General features: G+C 43.0%; 1 protein-coding gene across 4 annotated transcripts in view; it reads left to right on the plus strand.

Annotated features, from left to right (window-relative positions):
- Positions 1-19,664, plus strand: part of GAK (cyclin G associated kinase) — a 102,657-nt gene that overhangs the window by 57,861 nt on the left and 25,132 nt on the right. For 3 of the 4 annotated variants that reach the window (XM_038770425.1, XM_038770429.1, XM_038770426.1), the window contains 5 exons: positions 1,256-1,373; positions 3,838-3,917; positions 11,786-11,979; positions 14,807-14,965; positions 18,045-18,530. In XM_038770425.1, coding sequence (XP_038626353.1) covers positions 1,256-1,373; positions 3,838-3,917; positions 11,786-11,979; positions 14,807-14,965; positions 18,045-18,530 — 1,037 coding nt within the window. The remainder of the gene's footprint in view (positions 1-1,255; positions 1,374-3,837; positions 3,918-11,785; positions 11,980-14,806; positions 14,966-18,044; positions 18,531-19,664) is intronic. The other variant, XM_038770427.1, reaches the window with a different exon arrangement.

Genomic DNA, 19,664 nt, shown 5'->3' on the forward strand with positions numbered 1-19,664 from the left:
AATAATTCATAGTAATAACTATGGTATGTGTTATGTGCTTACTATGTGCCAAGCATTGTACTAAGCGCTGGGGTAGATACAAGTTAAGCAGGTTGGACACAGTCCCTGTCCCACATGGGGCTCACATTCTTAACTCCCATTTTACAAATGAGGTAACTGAGGCCCAGAGAAATTAAGTGACTTGCCTAAGGTCAAACAGCAGTCATGTGGCAGAGCCAGGATTAGAACCCAGGTCTTTCTGACTCCCAGGCCCGTGCTCCATCCACTAAACCACACTGCTTCTGGTGCTATGAAGATAAGTGAAGAATGTAAGGTGGGTAGGGATTGGGGGGTGATTTTGGTGGAGATATGGGTGAATATTGGGGTGTGGATGGGCATCAAAAGTGAGGTGTGTTGAGTGCCTCAAGTCGGGAGTCCTCTTGTTGGCAGGGAGGTAGAGATGAAGCCACATCCCAGCTCCATATCTTGTCCCTTTCTGGCTAGATGCGGGTGTCATCTTTTCCTGACAAGCTACAGGAATGAAACTGGTGGAGTTGGTGCCTATTATTAGGAATCCATTCTCTGTAAAGGAATGTAAAGTGAACCCCATTTTACAGTGAAAAGGGACTAGGAACTGGCTGAGCCCACCTAAATCCTCCACTAGAGCAGCAATTTAGAAGACCGTGCTGGTGCACGGCTCTGTCGTGACTCTCGAAACCTGATTTGAAATCTCCCAAATCCCCTAGCCAAAGTGGAAACGTTGCATGAGCATTTGACTCTGCTGAGCCACCTGAACCCCAGCGTAGTGTAATCAAGCTGCCTGTTTTACAGCCAGTCACGCCCCCCAATGCAGCGTCAATTTTGGGAATTAAAAAACAGTGAGATGGAGGTAATACAGAAAGAACCCTTGCAAAGTGAGAAATCCTGGGGTTACCATTTTTGTAATCTTTTTTTGAATTACACCTTGAACAAAATATTCTTTGGGTAGCAGGGCAAGACTTTAGGAAAAAAATAAACAAGCATTATTTCAGGAAATAATTTGTTCTTGTACAATGAAAATAATTCCAAATATGTATGACGGTTGTATGTTGCACTCTTTCCCCCGGCCCCCTGAAGAAAATCCTTTGAGCTCTTAGGAATTGCATTGGTAACATCCATTATTTGAAATTAACTGTCACTTACTGAGAGTAATTTTTTCTTCAGGAGTTGGCTTCTTGGCATGCTAAGTTTCTTTGTTTTGTTTATAACACTTGTACAATGACCTTCTCTTGTTTAGAGATTTTAAAATTGAAGATGGCAAAGCCATAATTCCACTGGGGATTACTGTCCAAGGAGATGTCCTCATTGTAATTTATCATGCAAGATCAACACTAGGAGGAAGACTACAAGCGAAGGTAAATCAGGAATTTTCTGTTTCTTTGCAGAGACAAATCACTAACATTTTCCTGGAGGACTATTGGTTACAATTTGCTTAGCTAAAGATTTAATTCTGAATTTCTCTCCATTTTCCACTCGTTCATTTTACCCTTTGAGAAGATTCATGATGGCTAGCAAGCATTAGAACTGTCTCCATGAATTTCAAGATCTGGTCATTACCTTCCTCATAAAATGGTTTTCAGATGTTTTTTTTCTCTTATTTACTGGTCTTGAATCTTTTTCTCTCTAAATTTTCTGTGTAAACTCAAAACGCACAGGGATGAAATTAAAGTAGTACTTTACAAAATTTTACCCCATTTTTGAGCTTATGAGCCCACCTCACTGTTAGGATCCCTTCACTTTATCCCTTTTCTAAAGGTTTCAAGAACAAGTAGACACACCACAAGTGAAGTGCTCATAGAGTATCATTTGTATTTGCATTTGATCACATTTTATGTACAGTGTGGTAGGTGCTTTCACCATTAATGGACATTAAGTAGTTCATAAAATGGACCAATAAGAATAATGGTATTAAGTGCTTTCTGTGTGCCTGTGCTCTGAGGTAGAGATCATCAGACCGTATATAATTCTCGCTCTGTGTGGTGCTCGCAATTTCTGAGAGGTAAGAGCAAGTATCTTATTTTTATCCTTAGTTTTCATAGCCCAGAGGTTAGAACACTGGTCTAGAGAAGCAGTGTGGCTTAGTGGAAAGAGAACGGGTTTGGGAGTCAGATTGTGGGTTCTAATCCCGGCTCCGCCACTTGTCAGCTGTGTGACTTTGGGCAAGTCACTTAACTTCTCTGTGCCTCAGTTTCCTCATCGGTAAAATGGGGATTAAGACTGTGAACCACCCGTGGGATAACCTGATTACCTTGTATCTACGCCAGCGCTTAGAACAGTGCTTGTCACATAGTAAGTGTTTAACAAATACCATAATTATTATTATTGTAAATCAGGGCTTGAGAGTTCAAATGTCAATGAGGCCTATTTTGGGGAGGCACCGTGGTGTAGTGGATAGAGCATGAGCCCAGGAGTCAGAAGGGTGTGGGTTCCAATACCGGCTCTGCCACTTGTCTGCTGTGTGACTTTGGGCAAGTCACTTTACTTCTTTGGGCCTCAGTTACCTTGTCTGTAAAATGAGGATTAGGACTGTGAGCCCCATGTTAGACAGGGAGTGTGTCCAATCCGATTTGCTTGTATCCACCCCAGTGCTTAGTACAGTGCTTGGCATACAATAAGTGCTCAACAAATACCAGAATTATTGTTATTATTCTTATTATTAGATGAATCTGAGACTGTAAAGGTTGTGACTTGACCAAGGTCACGCAGCAAGTCACTCAGTCAGTGGTATTTATTGAGAACTTACTGTGTGCAGTGTGCTGCACTAAGGAATCAAGATAACTGAGGTCCCGTGGTTGAAGCATCCCTAAAACAGAGAGACTTCCAATGGTGAATATGGTCAGCAGATGGGGTTCAGAAGAAAGGTGAGTGAAGAAGGTTTTCCTGTATTGAGCAGCATGGTCTAGTCAGTAGAGCACGAGCCTGGGAGTCAGAAGGATTTAGGTTCTGTTGCCAGCTCAGCCACTTGTCTACTGTGTGACTGTGGGCAGGTCACTTCTCTGTGCCTCAGTTACCTCATTTGTAGAACAGGGATTAAGACTGTGAGCCCCATGTGGGACAGGGATTGTGTCCAACATGATTATCTTGAACCTACCCCAGTGGTTAGTACAGTGCCTGTCACAAAGTAAGTGCTTAACAAGTGCCATAATAATGATAATGAGTATGTACGTAAGTGTTGGGCTGAAGGAGGGATGCAAATTCAAGTGATAAGGGTGATGCAGAAGGGAGTGGGAAAAGAATGTGCGTGCCTCTGTCATGGGTGAAGAGCCGACACCAATTGAACACAGAGGAAGCATGAAATGCCCCACCTCCATATTCAGTCTGTTCCCCTCTCCTTGCTGGACTTCAGTGCTACGAAGATCTAAAGACTTTCTTTAGAGTGTCTTCCCAATTCTCTTTGCTGCTGTTTTCTTTGAAGTACTGGCATTGAGTTAGGCACTACTTGATTACCAGATCAAAGTCGAAAATCGGTCCGGACAGCTGGAATTAGAAATTTTTCTTTGCACGCATTTTCTCACAGCAGGTTAATAGAGCCGAAACCAGTGAGCGTGCAGGGAAAGGAATATTTTTCTTTTCTGAACGTCTGACCCTCGACCAGCAATTCTTCGAACCTGACCAGATTGAATGCTGTTGGAGTACTGTGAGTTGAGTTGATGAGATCTAGCTTGGATCTACAGGCAGCATTTGCAGCCTTAGTTGACTAGTATGGAAGACTTACCGGGGAAACCAGTAGTTGTTGAGAAGCAAAATGGACATTCATTGAAATGAAGATTGTGTTGTTTTCTGACTTTGCCTAAGGAATCTCTGTATGTTTGTTCATAGATGGCTTCAATGAAGATGTTCCAGATTCAGTTTCACACAGGATTTGTGCCTCGAAATGCCACTACTGTGAAATTTGCCAAGTATGTTGATCCCACAATGGGAAAATCATGGGGGAGGGAGGAAGAGTGGGATAGGAGGGGATTTCAGCTGATTGTTTGAAAACTATTAGAGTTTCAAAAAGATTTCAGTGAATCCAAGTTTAATATTTCAAGGGAAAGTAAGAAATTGCAACTTGATCATTTTCAGTGAATCATAAATTTTGGGAGGAATGCTTCAGAGTAATTAAATCCTGAATGGCCTAGGCCTAAAGCAGTTTTATAATGCACACTTGAATAGCCAGAAGGACATTCGCTTGAAGCTTTGCAGTAGTGGTGGCAGTTTGCATTGAGCCATCCATTAATAAATGTATGTATATCTGTAAGCTTGCTGTGGGCAGGGAATATATTTAACTATTGTGCTGTGTTATATCCTCCCCAGTGCGTCATACAGTGCTCTCTACACAGTAACCTCTGAGTAACTATCATTGATTGATAAATGTTGTTGGAGTGACATTGCTGGGGTTGGTGGAACTTAATTGGTGAATTCTTCATGGAAAAGTTGGGATTTCAGGAGGGGTTTGAAGAGCACCGTGGCTGAAGTCTAGAGGATTTGAAGGGAAAGCAAGGTTCAGGTAGGGAGGAGGGCGTGAGCAGTGGGTCAGAGGGCTGTTTGTGATAGCTGTTAAGCGTTGGAGCAAGTCCAAGATCATCAGAAGGGAGAGGCATACGATTGAATGAATGAATGAATGTCTACTGGCCTGTCTACTTGTTTTGTTGTCTGTCTCCCCCTTCTAGACTGTGAGCCCATTATTGGGTAGGGATCGTCTCTCTCTGTTGCCGAATTGGACTTCCTACATATTTACTATTCTATTTATTTTGTTTTGTTAATATGTTTTGTTTTGTTGTCTGTCTCCCCCTTCTAGACTGTGAGCCCATTGTTGGGTAGGGACCGTCTCTATATGTTGCCAACTTGTACTTCCCAAGCGCTTAGTACAGTGCTGTGCACACAGTAGGCGCTCAATAAATACGATTGAATGAACAGTGTACAATAAGGTTAGCTTGGGAAGAGTGAAGTGTGATATGGCATGTACTGGTGGTGTTTATTGATCACTTGCTGTGTGCACACAATAACATCCTTATTGTATTATGGGCACAGCATGCAAGTGTGTATGAGATTGACAGAGTGACACATCCGTGGGTAAAAAAAAAACCTCACCATCAGCAGCATCGTCTAAGAACCACTCTACTATGTACGGTACAAAAGAGTTGGTAGACAATCTCCAGTCTAGTTGGGGAACCAGATGTTAAAATAAATTACAGACGTGGGAAAAGGCAGAGTATAAGGAGTATAAGTGCTGTGGGTTGGGTGAATATCAAAGTGCTTAAGGGTGTTGCGGAGTGGGGAAAGAAAGTACTGAATGGGTACAGACCCAAGTGCATAGGTGATGCAGAAGGGAGTGAAAATGAGGGGTTAGTGAAAGATGACCTCTTGGAGGAGTAGGGCTTTGAAAATGGAGAAGGTGGTGATCTGTCAAATATAATGGGGGAGAGAGTTTCACAGAGGGAGAATATAAGCAAGAGGCCATCAGCGAGGCAGATGAGATAGAGTTAACGCTGGCAGGTTGGTGTTGGAGATTTGAAGTGTGCAGGCTGGTTCGAAGTACTAAGCACTGGGGTAGATACAAACTAATCAGGTTGGTCACAGTCCATGTCCCACATGAGACTCACCATCTTAATCCCCATTTTACAGATGAGGTAACTGAGGCCCAGTGAAGTGACTTGCCCAAGGTCAGGCAGCAGATACGCGGCAGAGCTGGGATTAGAACCCAGGTCCTTGTGACTCCCAGGCCGGTGCTCCATCCGCTAGCCTATGCTGCTTCTCTGTCCATAATGGATTGTTAAATTAAGTGTGTTGAAGGGGGAAGTTGGCCTTTAGTATTGTTTTTATAGATACATTGACAAGAGGTCCGTGATAGCTTAATATAGAGGGAAATTAGGACTAGAAGGAAGTGTCTTCTAGTTACCCAGAGGCTTCCCATACATTGTCTTGCATGGGAACTCTAGGAGAATTACAGCCTGAATCTTAGATTGAACTCTTCTTCTGACCTGTTATGGCATTTCTGTTGTTCATCCTGTTTTTATAAGATCAATTTTCTAATTTATCAAGGTCATTTAAGTTTTAATGCTGACTTCCAAAATGTTAGCATTTTTGTGGTTTGGAAGGTGGGAGAGAGCATATGAGCATAGATATGTGGAAGAAGATGGAGGGGGTGGTTAGCAAAGTGTAGATAAAGGAGAGATTTCTTGGGTAGTGATCACAGGCAATTTTTATATTTGATTTTTCTTCTGGCCTTTTTATTTTCTTATGCTGGGATTGTTAAACTTCTTAAATTGCTTGGACTTGTTACCTCCTTGATCATATTAGCCTTTCCTGTCATTTTTACCCCCTTATCCTTTCCAGTATGAGCATCTCTTCTAATCCCAGTGTCCTTTGTTAAATACTTTCAGTTTTAAAAAAATCAGCTTGACATATGTATAGATTGAAGTATTAAATACCATGTATTCTTACTTGTGAATTGAGGTGGATTTGGTTAACAACATTTAAAGCCATCCGTTACTTTTAAATCCAGAGGCGGGAGGGAAAGGAAGTACTGTGGTTGAATTGGAAATAAAGCAGAGTTATTCAGTAGTTTATTTTTTAGATGTTATGGCATTTAACAGAATTGCAGAACTCAGTACTGTGAATCCACCTAAAATGAACAATGAACCAAAGCAGATTTGCCGAGGAACTGAATTCTGATGACATAGACCTATTGGTGGATTCTGAAGCTTTGTATTCCTGATGTAAGAACCTTTTGGTGGTAGGTTTCCATGAAAGTTAAACTGTTTAAGAAAAGCAAATACAGAAGACATACACACCAGGCTTGAAAACTATGGTCTTCAAGTTGTTCCTGACAACTGGGTATCCTGGTTTTGTGTGGCAGAGAGACTGCATGAGACTCATTTTCCTTAATTGCCTGTGTTTTGCCCCCTTTCTCTGTTACTTATTTTTTTTTTCTCTATTTTGGTCTATGCCTCCTTGATAATGAGGAAGGGAGTGGGAAGTTCAGCTATCTTAAAATCATTTTTTGCTTTCCCACTGTGTGAAGGCAGTGTTTTGACTGCCAGTATTTTGTTCATTGGAATTGAGAATCTTACTCAATAAAAGTGTACGAAAGGGATATGGGCAACAGAAGGACAGTAAACAGGGTAAGCCATTTCTCTTTTTATGTGTCCTCCCACTAGCCTGACCCAGAAAAGTGGGTTTGGGGGGGAATCATGGTGTCTGGCGTGATCCAGAGTGGGGGCTTTTACCTTGTCCTGCCTACCCCTTCACTATCTACGAGCATCACTTCCACACTGCATCCCCTCCTGCCCCACAAAGAGATGGATGGAATCACTTGCAATGTCCGACCCAGCCGAGGGTGGAGTGGACATCGCGGAGCTGGGTGAGACCACTCAGCCCGATGAAAGATGGGCGCAGGGATGGGATTCCGATGGACCGGGTTTGGAGAGGTTTTTCCATGTTGGTGCAGCAGTTAATGGGTTTGGGCTGGTTCAGCGGTCAGATGGTCACTGAGATCGGGCCTTTCGAATCTGCCCCTATATTGTCACTGTTTGGTGATGCTGCTGCACTGGCCTCTGAAACACCCTCCCTCCTCTACGTGTACCCTGTTTGGTATTCCTGCAGTTTTCTGGCTCCAGCCTGTCTGTGTGGAGAACAAGGGGGCTTTTTTTTTTTTAAGTTTGTTTCTGGCTTTCTCCCAGATTTTCACAAGACTGTGAAAAACACCCTTCCTCCAAACCTCCTGGTCCTTACTAAGCCACACTTAGATCCATACTCAGCGATGGCACAGTGCTGTTTTCTGAGGTAATCTGTTCTGTGATCACAGACTAGCCTCTTCTCCCTACTAACCATCACATCATGTGTCCTGCTGAATGCAGGGGGACAGCACAAGAGCGGAGAAGCAACGTGGTCTAGTGGATAGAACACGGGCTTGGGATTCAGAAGGATCTGGGTTCTCATCCCCGCTCCGCCACTTGTGTGCTGTGTGACCTTGGACAAGTCATTAACTTCTCTATGCCACAGTTAACTCATTTGTAAAATGGGAAATAAGACTGTGAGCCCCATGTGGGACAGGGACTGTGTCCAACTTGATTACCTTGTATCTACCCCAGTGCTTAGTAATGAGCGCTTAACAAATACCATTTTAAAAAAAGTGAATGGCCCAGTGTAAACTCACTACTACTGTCAAAACAGTTCCAGCTAATGTGGTGGTAGGACACTTTTTCCCTTATAAACTATTGGTTTATAAGCAATGCTCACTCAAATGGTGAGGTGCCAGAGGAGGTATGCTGTTGTATTCTCATGGACACAATATGCAAATGTCCAGGAGACTCTCTCCCAGAGACACACTTTTGGATGAATTGTCCTTTCCGAACCAAAGGACAACTCTGCTCTGTAGTACTCTATGTACTCACTGTACTGGTGTATTCCCATTTTCACGGTGGTGTTTCTTGTCTTTCCTCCTGCTTCCACTATTTGTAAATGATTGTGTGCAGTGTCATCTTTGAACCGGTGGACACCTCTACTGCTTTCATAATGACAAAAAGACTGTATTTGACTCATTTTGGCCACTAGGAGACTTTGTGCACACCCCTGGTTGACTTTCCCTTTTAACAATCTGAGCTCTCCAGAAATGGCAAAATTAATCAGTTGTGAAGGAGATCATTGGTGACCTCTGGAAGGGCATTTTTGGTGGAGTGAAGGGGGCAGAAACCAGATTGGAGGGGGTCAAGGAGAGAATTGTAGGTAAGGAAGCAGAGGCAGTGGGTGTAGAAAACTTGCTCAAGAAGCAGCATAGAGAAGGACCTGGGTTTTCATCTCGGCTCCGCTGCTTGTCTGCTGTGTGACCTTGGGCAAGTCACTTCGTCTCTGTGCCTCAGTTCCCTCATCTGTAAAATGGGGCATAGGACTATGAGCCTGATTTGGGACGTGGACTGTGTCCAACACGATTAGCTGTATCTACCCCAGTGGAGGCTTGGGGGCGAAAATATGACTGGCAAAACTGTTCCATTCCAACGTCCTCCCCTCGAATTGCAATACTTCAGTTGTTGCACCCTGATACAGAGATCGAGTGAGAATAAACTGCCTAGAACCTCTTCCCCTTAAGAGCTGCAATAATCAGAAGCTGTTTGGTAAATTTATCATTTTTTTCCACTTAGTTCTGTAGCTTCCGTATGTGTGCACTGTCTTGCAGTTAGCTGTTTCTCATCTTAAATTTGAAATAGTTCACATGATGGTCTGTAAATACGTTAGAGGGTGTAAATTCCTTCTCTCCCCCAGAGCACTTTGCAAAGCTGGGACTAAAAAGTAAGAGGCTTGTGGGCAGGGAATGTGTCTCCCACTGCTCTTATATTGTATTCTCCCAAGCACTTAGTAGAGTGCTCTGCACACAGTAACTACCATTGATTGATTGATATGAGCAGCAGGTTCCAAATTCCTTAGAGCCACATTTACCAGCCACATCTTTGAGCACACTACCAAGCCTGGTTTCCAGCGTTATTACGTTATTACTAGGGACTCTGGATTCAGTGTTTTGTTGTTTTTTTTTTTTCTTCAGAAAATCAGTTCAGCGAGGCTATGAAAACTACATTTCAGATCCCATTAATTGGAAGAAAACATATCCTCTAGAGAGATCTCAGGGTGTGTTCTTAAGATCTGATAAAAAGAAACAGATGGAGATTTAGTTGTCATTAACCAGGAAGATTGTTTTTCTGGGGTGATAGAATGAAGTGATAATTTGCAATTTCATGTTGAGCAGAAGTATTCTCCAATGGTGTAGAATGGAGATTCTGGAAATCTATTTGCTTTGTTCACTCAACAGAAGAATACTGAGGAAAACCAGAAGTTAGTCCCCTCCTGAACCTTCCCATCCGTCTCCCAAAGAACCTTTATTTTTGCTTCTGTTATGCATTTCATTAGCAACTGAAGTCATGAGTCTCCAGTCCTTATCCGATGTTTTAAGCATTTTCAGTATTTCAGATATAAATTGCAATTCTGAGCCTTTCTCAAAATGAACCTCTGTTCTTTTTAGAGGGGATGTGAACCTCAGGGAGAAGTATTTTACAGCTTTTTGATCTGGTGAAAGGAGTATATTTACTGTTGATTAGGCAACCAGTCATTTTTGAGCTCTTTATGTATTGAGATTGAGGGGAAAATAAGCCTGTCCTGTTATCTTCTCTAGCTCCCAGGAAAAAAGGATAGCTCTCCTTCCTGGCAGCTTTCTCGTTAGCTAAAGTGGGGTGAAGGATGACTGTCAGGGTCCTGCAGAAACAAGGGAGAGGGCTTCTCGAAAAACCCAACTTGACAGAAAAAGGCCAGAGCTGCTTTCTGCGGAGGCTGTAATATACTGCCGCAGTTCCCTTTATCTCCAGAGTACCGTGGGAGCTGTATTTCCTTCCTGAGCTAAATGGAGCTATTTTTAAACATTTTAAGACCCTCTGATCCAAACCTGTTAAGGTCCTTTCAACTCTGTGGGAACTCAGATTGGAGATCTTTAAAATTTTGGGCCCACTAAATCCCCCCAATGCAGAGGAGGCTTGTTATTTAAAGATCCTGCAGGTCTCTGCGTGAAGAACTGCAGTGTGCTAGAGAAGCAGAAGACAGTGCTACTCTGAGGGCTGCTTTCCCTAATACTTTGGGACATCATCCGATTTGGGACTGTTTTAGGGACCCATAGCAGGTAGGCTATGACCACTTGATGCGTATGTAGAAACGTAGCTATAGATGGGAAAATCCCATTTCTGTTCCTTGGGAAATAATCTCTATGGTCCCCTACCATGTGGGTCCCTGATGTTCACCCTGGGTGATGTCATTTGCCTGTGTACCCAGAACTGAGGCAACGGCTTCTCACACACAGTCTCTTGAAAGATATTAGGGCTGAGCAGCTGGGGGTAGCCAAGGGTGTGAGAATTCTTGCCGTGATTAAGAGACTCCAGAGAATGTCTGCTAACCCCCAAGTGCTTAGTACAGTGCTCTGCACATAGTAAAAGCTCAATATATACAGTTGATTGATGAATTGATTTACTCCTCTGTCACCTCCACTGGAGGGCAGTTTAAATGGAATTCCTTTTCTCCAGAAAATTGCTCTGGCTGGAATAGATGTAGCCCCAGTCCCCTCTTCTAGACTGAGTCTGTTGTGGGCAGGGATGGGCTCTCTTTGTTGCTGAATTGTACTTTCCAAGTGCTTAGTACAGTGCTGTGCACAAAGTAAATGCTCAATAAATACGATTGAATGAATGAATGAATTTGGTTGGAGTGGAACTTCATTAAAATAATTAAAATAACTGAGGTAATTTTCGGTCATAAATGGGTAAGGAATGGCCAACCCCCACCCTGAAGTTTTCAACCAGTGTTATTTACTGAACATGTTCTATGTGCAGAGCACTGTACAAAGCACTGGGGAGAGTACAGTACAAGAGTTGGCACATTTCCTTCTTTTTAAAATCAGACTGCACGCTTGATATATTTATCTTAGACATCAAGACCAGCCTATAATATGGGGGAAAGCATGGCATTGTCTAGAAAAGCGGTAATACTTTAACACATTGCACTAAGGTCCCTCTGTTGTAATTTCATGGTCGGGTGTCTCTGGCATATATTTGAACATATCTTTGGCTTTGTGTTGTCTTTGAAGATGTGATCAAACACATCTTTGACCAGTTGCTGAGGGCAGAAGGAATCCCAAGTTAATTGGGCATAGTGCACATATTGTTTACTGCTGCTGATTTTGATTTTTTTTTAAAAGAGCACTCAATTGAATTGGATAATCCTGACAAATGAATTGACTATTTTAACATAATTTCAGGTATGATCTGGATGCGTGTGATATTCAAGAGAAGTATCCCGACTTATTTCAAGTGAATCTGGAAGTGGAAGTGGAACCTAGAGACAGACCCAGCACTGAGCCTGCCCCATGGGATAACTTGAACATGAAAGGCCTCAATCCTAAAATTTTGTTCTCCAGCCGAGAGGAGCAACAAGAAATCCTGTCTAAATTTGGTAAGAATTCTAAATGACACTGGAAGATATATGCTGTTGCCAACGTTGCACTCGGTTAGAATTTGATTTTAAGGTGCCCGTTTCCGAGCAAACGGTCAGACATCATGTCTCATTTAACTTTGCCAAACATGGCAGTTGACCCTGAAAGATGTTTGTGGGGGGAAAGCACCAATGGGCTTCATTGAGTCATAATTCCTTGCAAGCTAACCTGGCGAATGGAGTTCCATTTTGGCCCTGGCGGTTCAAACAGGAATGCATCTACCAATTCTGTATTGTACACTTCCAAGCGCTTAGTACAGTGCTCTGCACACAGTAAGCGCTCAGTAAATATGATTGATGGTGGTGATGATGATGATGGATGGTTTGGGGCTTGGGGGAGGCTGAATGTGTTCTGCAGGCAAACCTGGGGATCAGGGCTGCTCTAGGTTGGACATAGGGGACATTTTCAGGCCAGAGCTGCTAACTGAGCTGGCTAATTCTCCAAGGCAGGCCTGGCACTCTCCAGCCTTATCCATTTTCCTAAGGCCCAGAAGGCTATCCATTTGGACTCATGCCTTGTCCCTCCAGCCTCTCCCACCCTCTCTTTCTCTCCTTTTTATCAATCAATCAATCAATTGTATTTATTGAGCGCCTGCTGTGTGCAGAGCACTGTACTAGGCGCTTGGGAAGTACAAGTTGGCAACAAGTTGGTTTCTCCTTCCCATAGCGACTGGGCCTCGCTATCCTCTGGGAATTGGGCTACCCCATCGCTTCTCACCTTTCAGGCCGAGAGGAACTGCTGCTGCCCCGACTTTGGCCTTTCAGGAGACAGGCGAGGGTTTCATTTCATGGTTTTAGATGATGTACTGTTAGGGTTTTCAGTGTCCCATTTCAGTGATCAATTCAACCCCAAAAGCCGTAACCATATAGAATAAAAGTGTACTTGGGGCCAGGCATTCCCCTGTCCTAATAATAGTGATAATTGTGGTATTTATTAAGCGCTTACTATGTGCCAAGCACTGTACTGAGTTTCTCCTGCTTGTAATGAAGTAGGGAGAAGCAGCGTGGTCACCTCTTCCAGGAGGCCTTCCCAGACTGAGCCCCCTCCTTCCCTTCCCCACAGCACCTGTATATATGTATATGTGTTTGTACATATTTATTACACTATTTATTTATTTATTTTACTTGTACATATCTATTCTATTTATTTTATTTTGTTAATATGTTTGGTTTTGTTCTCTGTCTCCCCCTTCTAGACTGTGAGCCCACTGTTGGGTAGGGACCATCTCTATATGTTGCCAAATTGTACTTCCCAAGTGCTTAGTACAGTGCTCTGCACACAGTAAGCGCTCAATAAATACGATTGATTGATAGAGCCTGGGCCTGGGAGTCAGGAGGACCCGGGTTCTAATCTGGGCTCTGCCACTTGTCTGCTTGGTGACCTTGGGCACTTCACTTCTCTGTGCCTCAGTTACCTCATCTGTAAAATGGGGATTGAAACTGGGCGCCCCATGTGGAGCAGGGACTATGTCCAACCCAATTGGTTTGTTTCAACTGCAGTGCCTAGCACATTGTAAATGCTTAGCAAACACCACAGTTATTATTATTGTTATTGTTATTATTGGGTTCCAAATCCCTTGAGTTTTCAACTCTGTTCCTCAGCCCTGGTCAGCTAAATTCTCCTTGCCTCTGATGCTTCATACTCTGCTCTCTTTGAAGCGCTAACTCGCCACACCTCATCAGTCAAACCATATGGAGAATAAGGTATATTTTGGGACACCGTTCCAGTATTCCATGTTAACCTAAGCTTTTTTAACCTAACTACTTTGGCTTAACTTGCAAGGTCTTTCTCTCTGTTTTCATTAACAGTGCATTGCTATAATTGATAATCATCCTTCTCTGGACTGGTTCACAGGACCCTAAATCCCCATGTTCTCCACATTCCTCTCTAGCTTTGTCAGGGTGGGGGAAAGGGAGGAGCTCAGAAAAAAAAAAACCAATATAACAAATTTTCCACTAAAGCCTTGAGTACTAACCCGTGTGAAGAAAATCTTCCCTGTTTTCATACAGGGAAGTAAGGATCCAGTTGGCTAATTTTGAGCTGGTTTGAATGTGCTTACTTTTTTTTTTTTTATGAAACTAGAATGACTTCCTTTTTGTGGAGGAGTTGATTTTGTTGTTTTAGGAAAATAGCGATCCTCCGAAATCGGCTGTCCAAGTCCGTTTCCCAAATTTTCCGGGCAATGGCTAATGTATTAGCCTATCTTCACAAGGTGATAGAGAGTAAAAATGTGAAAGTTCACTTTTTTTTCCTCATCATTGTTACCTGTTGAGCGCCCGCTGGGGACGAAACACTATACTAAATGCTTGAGAGAGTATACAGAAGCAAGACACATGTTCACTGCTCTCCAACAGCTTGTCTGATGGGGTGGACAGACACGTTCTTTACAGATATTGGAAGCATAGTTTCAGTGTTCTCCCCTACCGGCCTTATCTAGAGAGAACATCTTTTAGGGTCCTTCCAGGGTTGAAGGAAGACTAAAGCTGAGTACTTCAATAAGGAAATTAAAAAAGAGCTGTTTTCCTCATGAGGAGAACTAAGCAATTCAGAGCTGTTAAATCTGTTGAGAAAATGATCCCTAGCAATGCAGTCTTTCTTTTTTTGAATTGGGCTGGTCCACAGTTTCGCGTGTTAGCTTGAAAGAATAGCTCCTCGGACGTAACTCTGACCGAAGGACTGCTGGGATTTAGAAAGTGTGGAGAAGATGGGGGAGTCCCTGTCTTCTAAGAGTGCCAGTCTAATGCATTTCTTATTCTATTTGCTTGGTATTTTGTGCTATCATGATAGGCAAACCCGAGCTTCCTAGACAGCCAGGTTCCACAGCACAGTATGAAGCAGAAGCGTCGAAGTCAGAACAATCGCCAGAAAGTGTGCCGACTGAGTCGGATTCTCCACAAAGCAACAGTGCTGATGCAGATAATTTTTTCCATACACTGGATTGGCAAGGTATACAAAACAGTTGTTCTTTGAGTTTCTCCGAAGCCAGGGCATTCCTGCCTCCCAGCTCTTTAATGTCACTTTGAGGAAGAGTGTTCCCCCATTAAAATAGTTTAATCATTGATTATTCGGGGCCTGGCTCCCCAGGTGTCTTTTCCTTCTGCTGCCCATCTTCAAACTTTTCACTGCTCATTAGGCTCTCGTGATCAATGGTTTTCTATAGAAAGTTGCCCAGTCCTGATTCAACACTCCAAAGGATGATAACAATCCTTGAAATATGGAAAAACCACAGACGTGCGTTGTTGAAAAGAGACCTCCTATGCCATAAAAGCTGCCTGGGCTGAAATCGGAGCCAAACCCCAGATTAGGTCTTGATCTCATTTCTAAGTTAAAGAAGGGGTGCAAATTTACACATTTTGTTCCTCTGGGTTGTTGGGACTTTGAAGTACCTGGGAGTGCTCAAGTGCTTCGGTGTTTGTTTTTTTTTTGTTTGTTTTTGTTTTTTTTTTTTTGCATGTGCATTTTGATTGGGTCTAAAAGCACAGGCGAATCACAACCACCTTGCCGATCATGAGTTGTTGGACTGTGGTGTCAGGAGATCTAAAATGGGGAGGAAGCTGCCCCACTTATTTTTTGCCCAAGTCACAGCCAGTAGACCAGTTGTACCAGTCCAAACCCTAACCCACCCAGGCATATCAAAAGAGAGAGGGTATATTTAACCTGCCTCCTCTCCTAAAATAGGAGTTAGGTTCTGCATCTCTCCTTAACTCTAATGCTCATTCTCATTTCTTCTCATTGAACTCTATTGCTGGCATTCTGTGTCTTTATTTAACATTGTTAGCTTTCCGTCACTTGCAATGTGGTGATTCGTCTGTCTGCACTCTTTAGCACATGGATCAAGGAGGAGATGGGGGAAACGAAAGGCATCGGTACAACTCAGATTTGATGAATGTTGCAATCTGATCAGTTTGATGTGTTTTTTTTTGTGGTGTTTAAGTGCTTACTATGTGCCAGGCACTGTACTAAGTGCTAGGGTAGACAGAAGCTAACCAATTGGACACAGTCCATGTCCCACGTGGGGCTCACAGTCTTAATCTTTATTTTTACAAATGAGGTATATATGAGGCCCAGAGAAATGAAGATATTTGCCCACGGTCACCCAGCAGACATGTGGCAGAGTCAGGATTAGAACCCAGGTCCCCTGACTCCCAGGCCTGGGCTCTTCCCGCTAGGCCACGCTGCTGATGTTGGAGGAAGGTGAAGCTATTGGCCAAAGTGAAATCCACTTTGAGTACCTCAACCTCATTCACTTCTGGTTCTGCACTCTCCTTTTATATCTACCTGTCTCCACACATTTTACAGTGAAGTATTTTCTTTTAAGTTGAAAGCATATTTCTTCGATCTTGGGTTTTGAGGCTGAGGAGGGTGAAGCCCGCTGTCACTGGTGCGGCCTTAGGGAGGGACGTAGATTGGGGCAGTAAAACTGCCAAGGGACAATGAGAGCCTTTCCCACACATTCCTTGTAGCACAGCTGCTCTGCCCAGCCATTGAGGTGTAGACTGTTGCTTTTTACACTCATGTAAAGAATGAGAAAGCAGGATCACCTAGGGGATAGAGCAAGGACCTGGGTTCTCGTCCATATTCCACCACATGTCTGCTAGGCAAATCACTTCTCTGGGCCTCAGTTACCTCATCTATATAATGAGGATTAAGACTGTGAGCCCCATGTGGGACATGGACTGTGTTCAGCCTGATTAGCCTGTATCTACGCCAGTACAGTACCTGGCACATAGTAAACTTAAAAATGTACCATTAGAAAAGTAACTAAATAGGATTAAGTGGTGATAATTAGGCTGTACACTTTTAAATTTTGTTTGCCCAGCAAGGCTTAGTGCATCCATCGAGATATATTCAAAAAATAACCTCAGCTGTCAATATTTTCATGAACTGTCTCTCTTCTTATCGGGATATAGCAGCACCCATGGGAGTAGTCAAAAGATGGGTGGGGAGTGTGGTGGGGAAGAAGCCCACATTAAATGTAATTACTGTAGTTTTATTGTCCACGGCAGAGCTAGCTGTCACACGATTTTGCTCCTCCACTCTTTGATCAGCAACGTCGCAAGTTTGAGTCCTTCATTGTCCCGTGTAGTTGGGTGGGGGTGGCCGAGTGCCATTTGACCCTTTCGTTTTCCTTAATGACCCAATGTGGGGGACAGCTGATGGGAGGTGTCACTTTGGTTCCTTCTTTCCAGTTATAACTCGCTCTACTCGTTCGCTGATCCTTGGACCCCTTCCCTTGTAAGCACGGGTCCAGATGCAGTTTAACCTTAGAATTGCCCTTTTGTTGGCTCTGATGACCCACAGCCTGATATATTTTAGAGAAAACATAGTTCTTTTGACACCCTGTCTCCGTGGACCCTTGTTGATTTGCTGAGGGAATGATGGCAGATTGCCTGACGCTGGGCCCTCGTGTTCAAAGGTGATTGATTCTAATACTTGACATTTACCCAAATTGCAATCAACCCACTTGCAACCTTGAAAAACTTAATTAGAGCCAAGGTTTGGGTTTGCTGATGAGAGTAGATAACTGGTTCTGCCAACAATTGAAGTTAGATCGGTAATTTGGCAACAATTGCCTAGCTGGTAGGAGGTTACAGCTATCAGTTGAGAGCCAGTTAACAGTATAGATTAACTTTTTTCTTTCTGGTATTTAAGTGCTTACCATGGGTCATACACTGTTCTACGTTCTGGGGTAGATACAAGTTAATTAGGTTGGGCACGGTTCCTGTCCCGCATGGGGCTCACAGTCTAAGTTAATGGCACAAGTTACCGAATAATCATAATTGTGTTGTTCGTTAAGCACTTCCTATGTTCCCAGCACTGAATTAAATGCTAGGGTAGATACAAGAATGTATTTATTCAGTAAATTATGAAAATGAAAGTATTGTCGAGAGCACACATCAGTTGAAAAAAACTTGTTTTCGAATAAATGAAAGTGGTGTAACTCCATGAAATTCTTATCGGTATATTTCCTAAATCATGTAAATCCAATCATTTTTTTAATCTGTGCTTTCCTTGTATCAAAAAGATGGAAAAGAATCAGAAAGAGCACAGGAAGATTTTCTCAAAGAAAAGCATCCTGTCTTAATTGATGACAGGGATGAAAGTGAACCATCTGATGAAGAATTTGCCCCTTTCCCTGATGATAGCAGAGCAGTTGCAGTTGAAGAAGCCAAGGTCCCTTCTCCAGAAAAAGCAGAAGATGAAGGCTTACTTTTTGATGCAGAACCTGAAATGTCCACCCATCTGAAGGAATTGCACCTGGAAACCAGCGTTGATTTGCTGGGCCTGGACTCTGATGTTGGACCGGAACAAAGTCTTCAGGCTGAAGAGATTAAAACCTCATCTAGCAATGCAGATTTACTAAATAACCTCTTTGTTCCCAGAGTTTCCCAGATTTCAGAAGATTCTACAGGAGATCTCCTTGGGGAAGGGGCAAATTTCTTTTTCACCAGTCCTCCTCTGTCGGTCAATGTGCAAAATACCTCACCCAATGGTGCATCATCTTCCACAGGTATGTATCTTCCAAAGAGTTCTCTAGTTGTGAAATCCAGAACTGTTACTGAATAGATTCTAGTCCCAATGTGCCTTTTAACTGGTTAATGGAGGCGAAGGCCACATGGCCTTCTCACTCATTGCACACCCCAGTGAGAACATAGCTTGCAGGGATGAGATCATGAATGGGGCTGGAGCATAAGCGTCTAGGACCGAGCCTCATCGGTCATTACTAACTGATGAGGCTTATTTAATTATACTTAATGTTTGCTCCTCTAGACTGTATGTAAGCTTGTTGTGGGTGGGGAACAGACACATGTCTGTTGCAATGTACTCTCCCAAGCGTGTAGTGCAGTTCTCTGCACACAGTAAGCACTCAGTAAATACGACTGACTGACTCCATCATCGGCATTAAGGAGAATAAAGTATCATAACATGGAAAGGTCTGCATTATCAGTCTAGAAATTCAGAGCAATCCATAGCCATCACTCCTGACACCTAACAACCTGTTCCCTACGGCTTAAGACAAATCCTTGGCCATGACTTCTGAGCCTTAGGGGCCCGACTTGTTTTCCCAAGATGTGACCGAAATCCATGACCGTCTCCTATAAAAAGCTTCACAAATCTGACCCAGCCAAAGCCCTATTACCTCCAGTAACTTATCTCTCAACTTGTCCCCTCCCCTCCCATTTTAACATGTTCCCTCATTATTCTTGGTCACTTAGAAACTTCTGAATTTCTAGATTGATATTTCTTCACTTTTCTTTAAACCTACCTTTTTTTCCATACTCAAAAAGCATAAGGGGACAAAAAAGCATTTCTGTAGAGGCTCTCTAAAGCCCATGAAGAATGTATTATGGCAGTAATCACCTGTCTACCAAATAGTTTATATTTCTGTCTTAGCTGCATCTTGGGTTTTGGCAGGAATTAAACTAGTCCATATGATTGTATAGCAGTCACTGAGTGGTATTTATTGAGGGCTTACTGTGTGCAAAGCACTGTACTAAGCACGTGGAGAGTGCAGTACAGCAGAGCAGCAGTAACAGGTTTCATCTTGTGTTCTTCAAAGATACATTCGACATGTAATTACAAGGTGTGAGAGGATAAACTCTGTTTTTCTCTCTCGATCGCTCTTCAATCATGTATATTGATC

This window comes from Tachyglossus aculeatus, chromosome X3 (genome assembly GCF_015852505.1).
Source record: "Tachyglossus aculeatus isolate mTacAcu1 chromosome X3, mTacAcu1.pri, whole genome shotgun sequence".
Taxonomy (NCBI): Eukaryota; Metazoa; Chordata; class Mammalia; order Monotremata; family Tachyglossidae; genus Tachyglossus; species Tachyglossus aculeatus.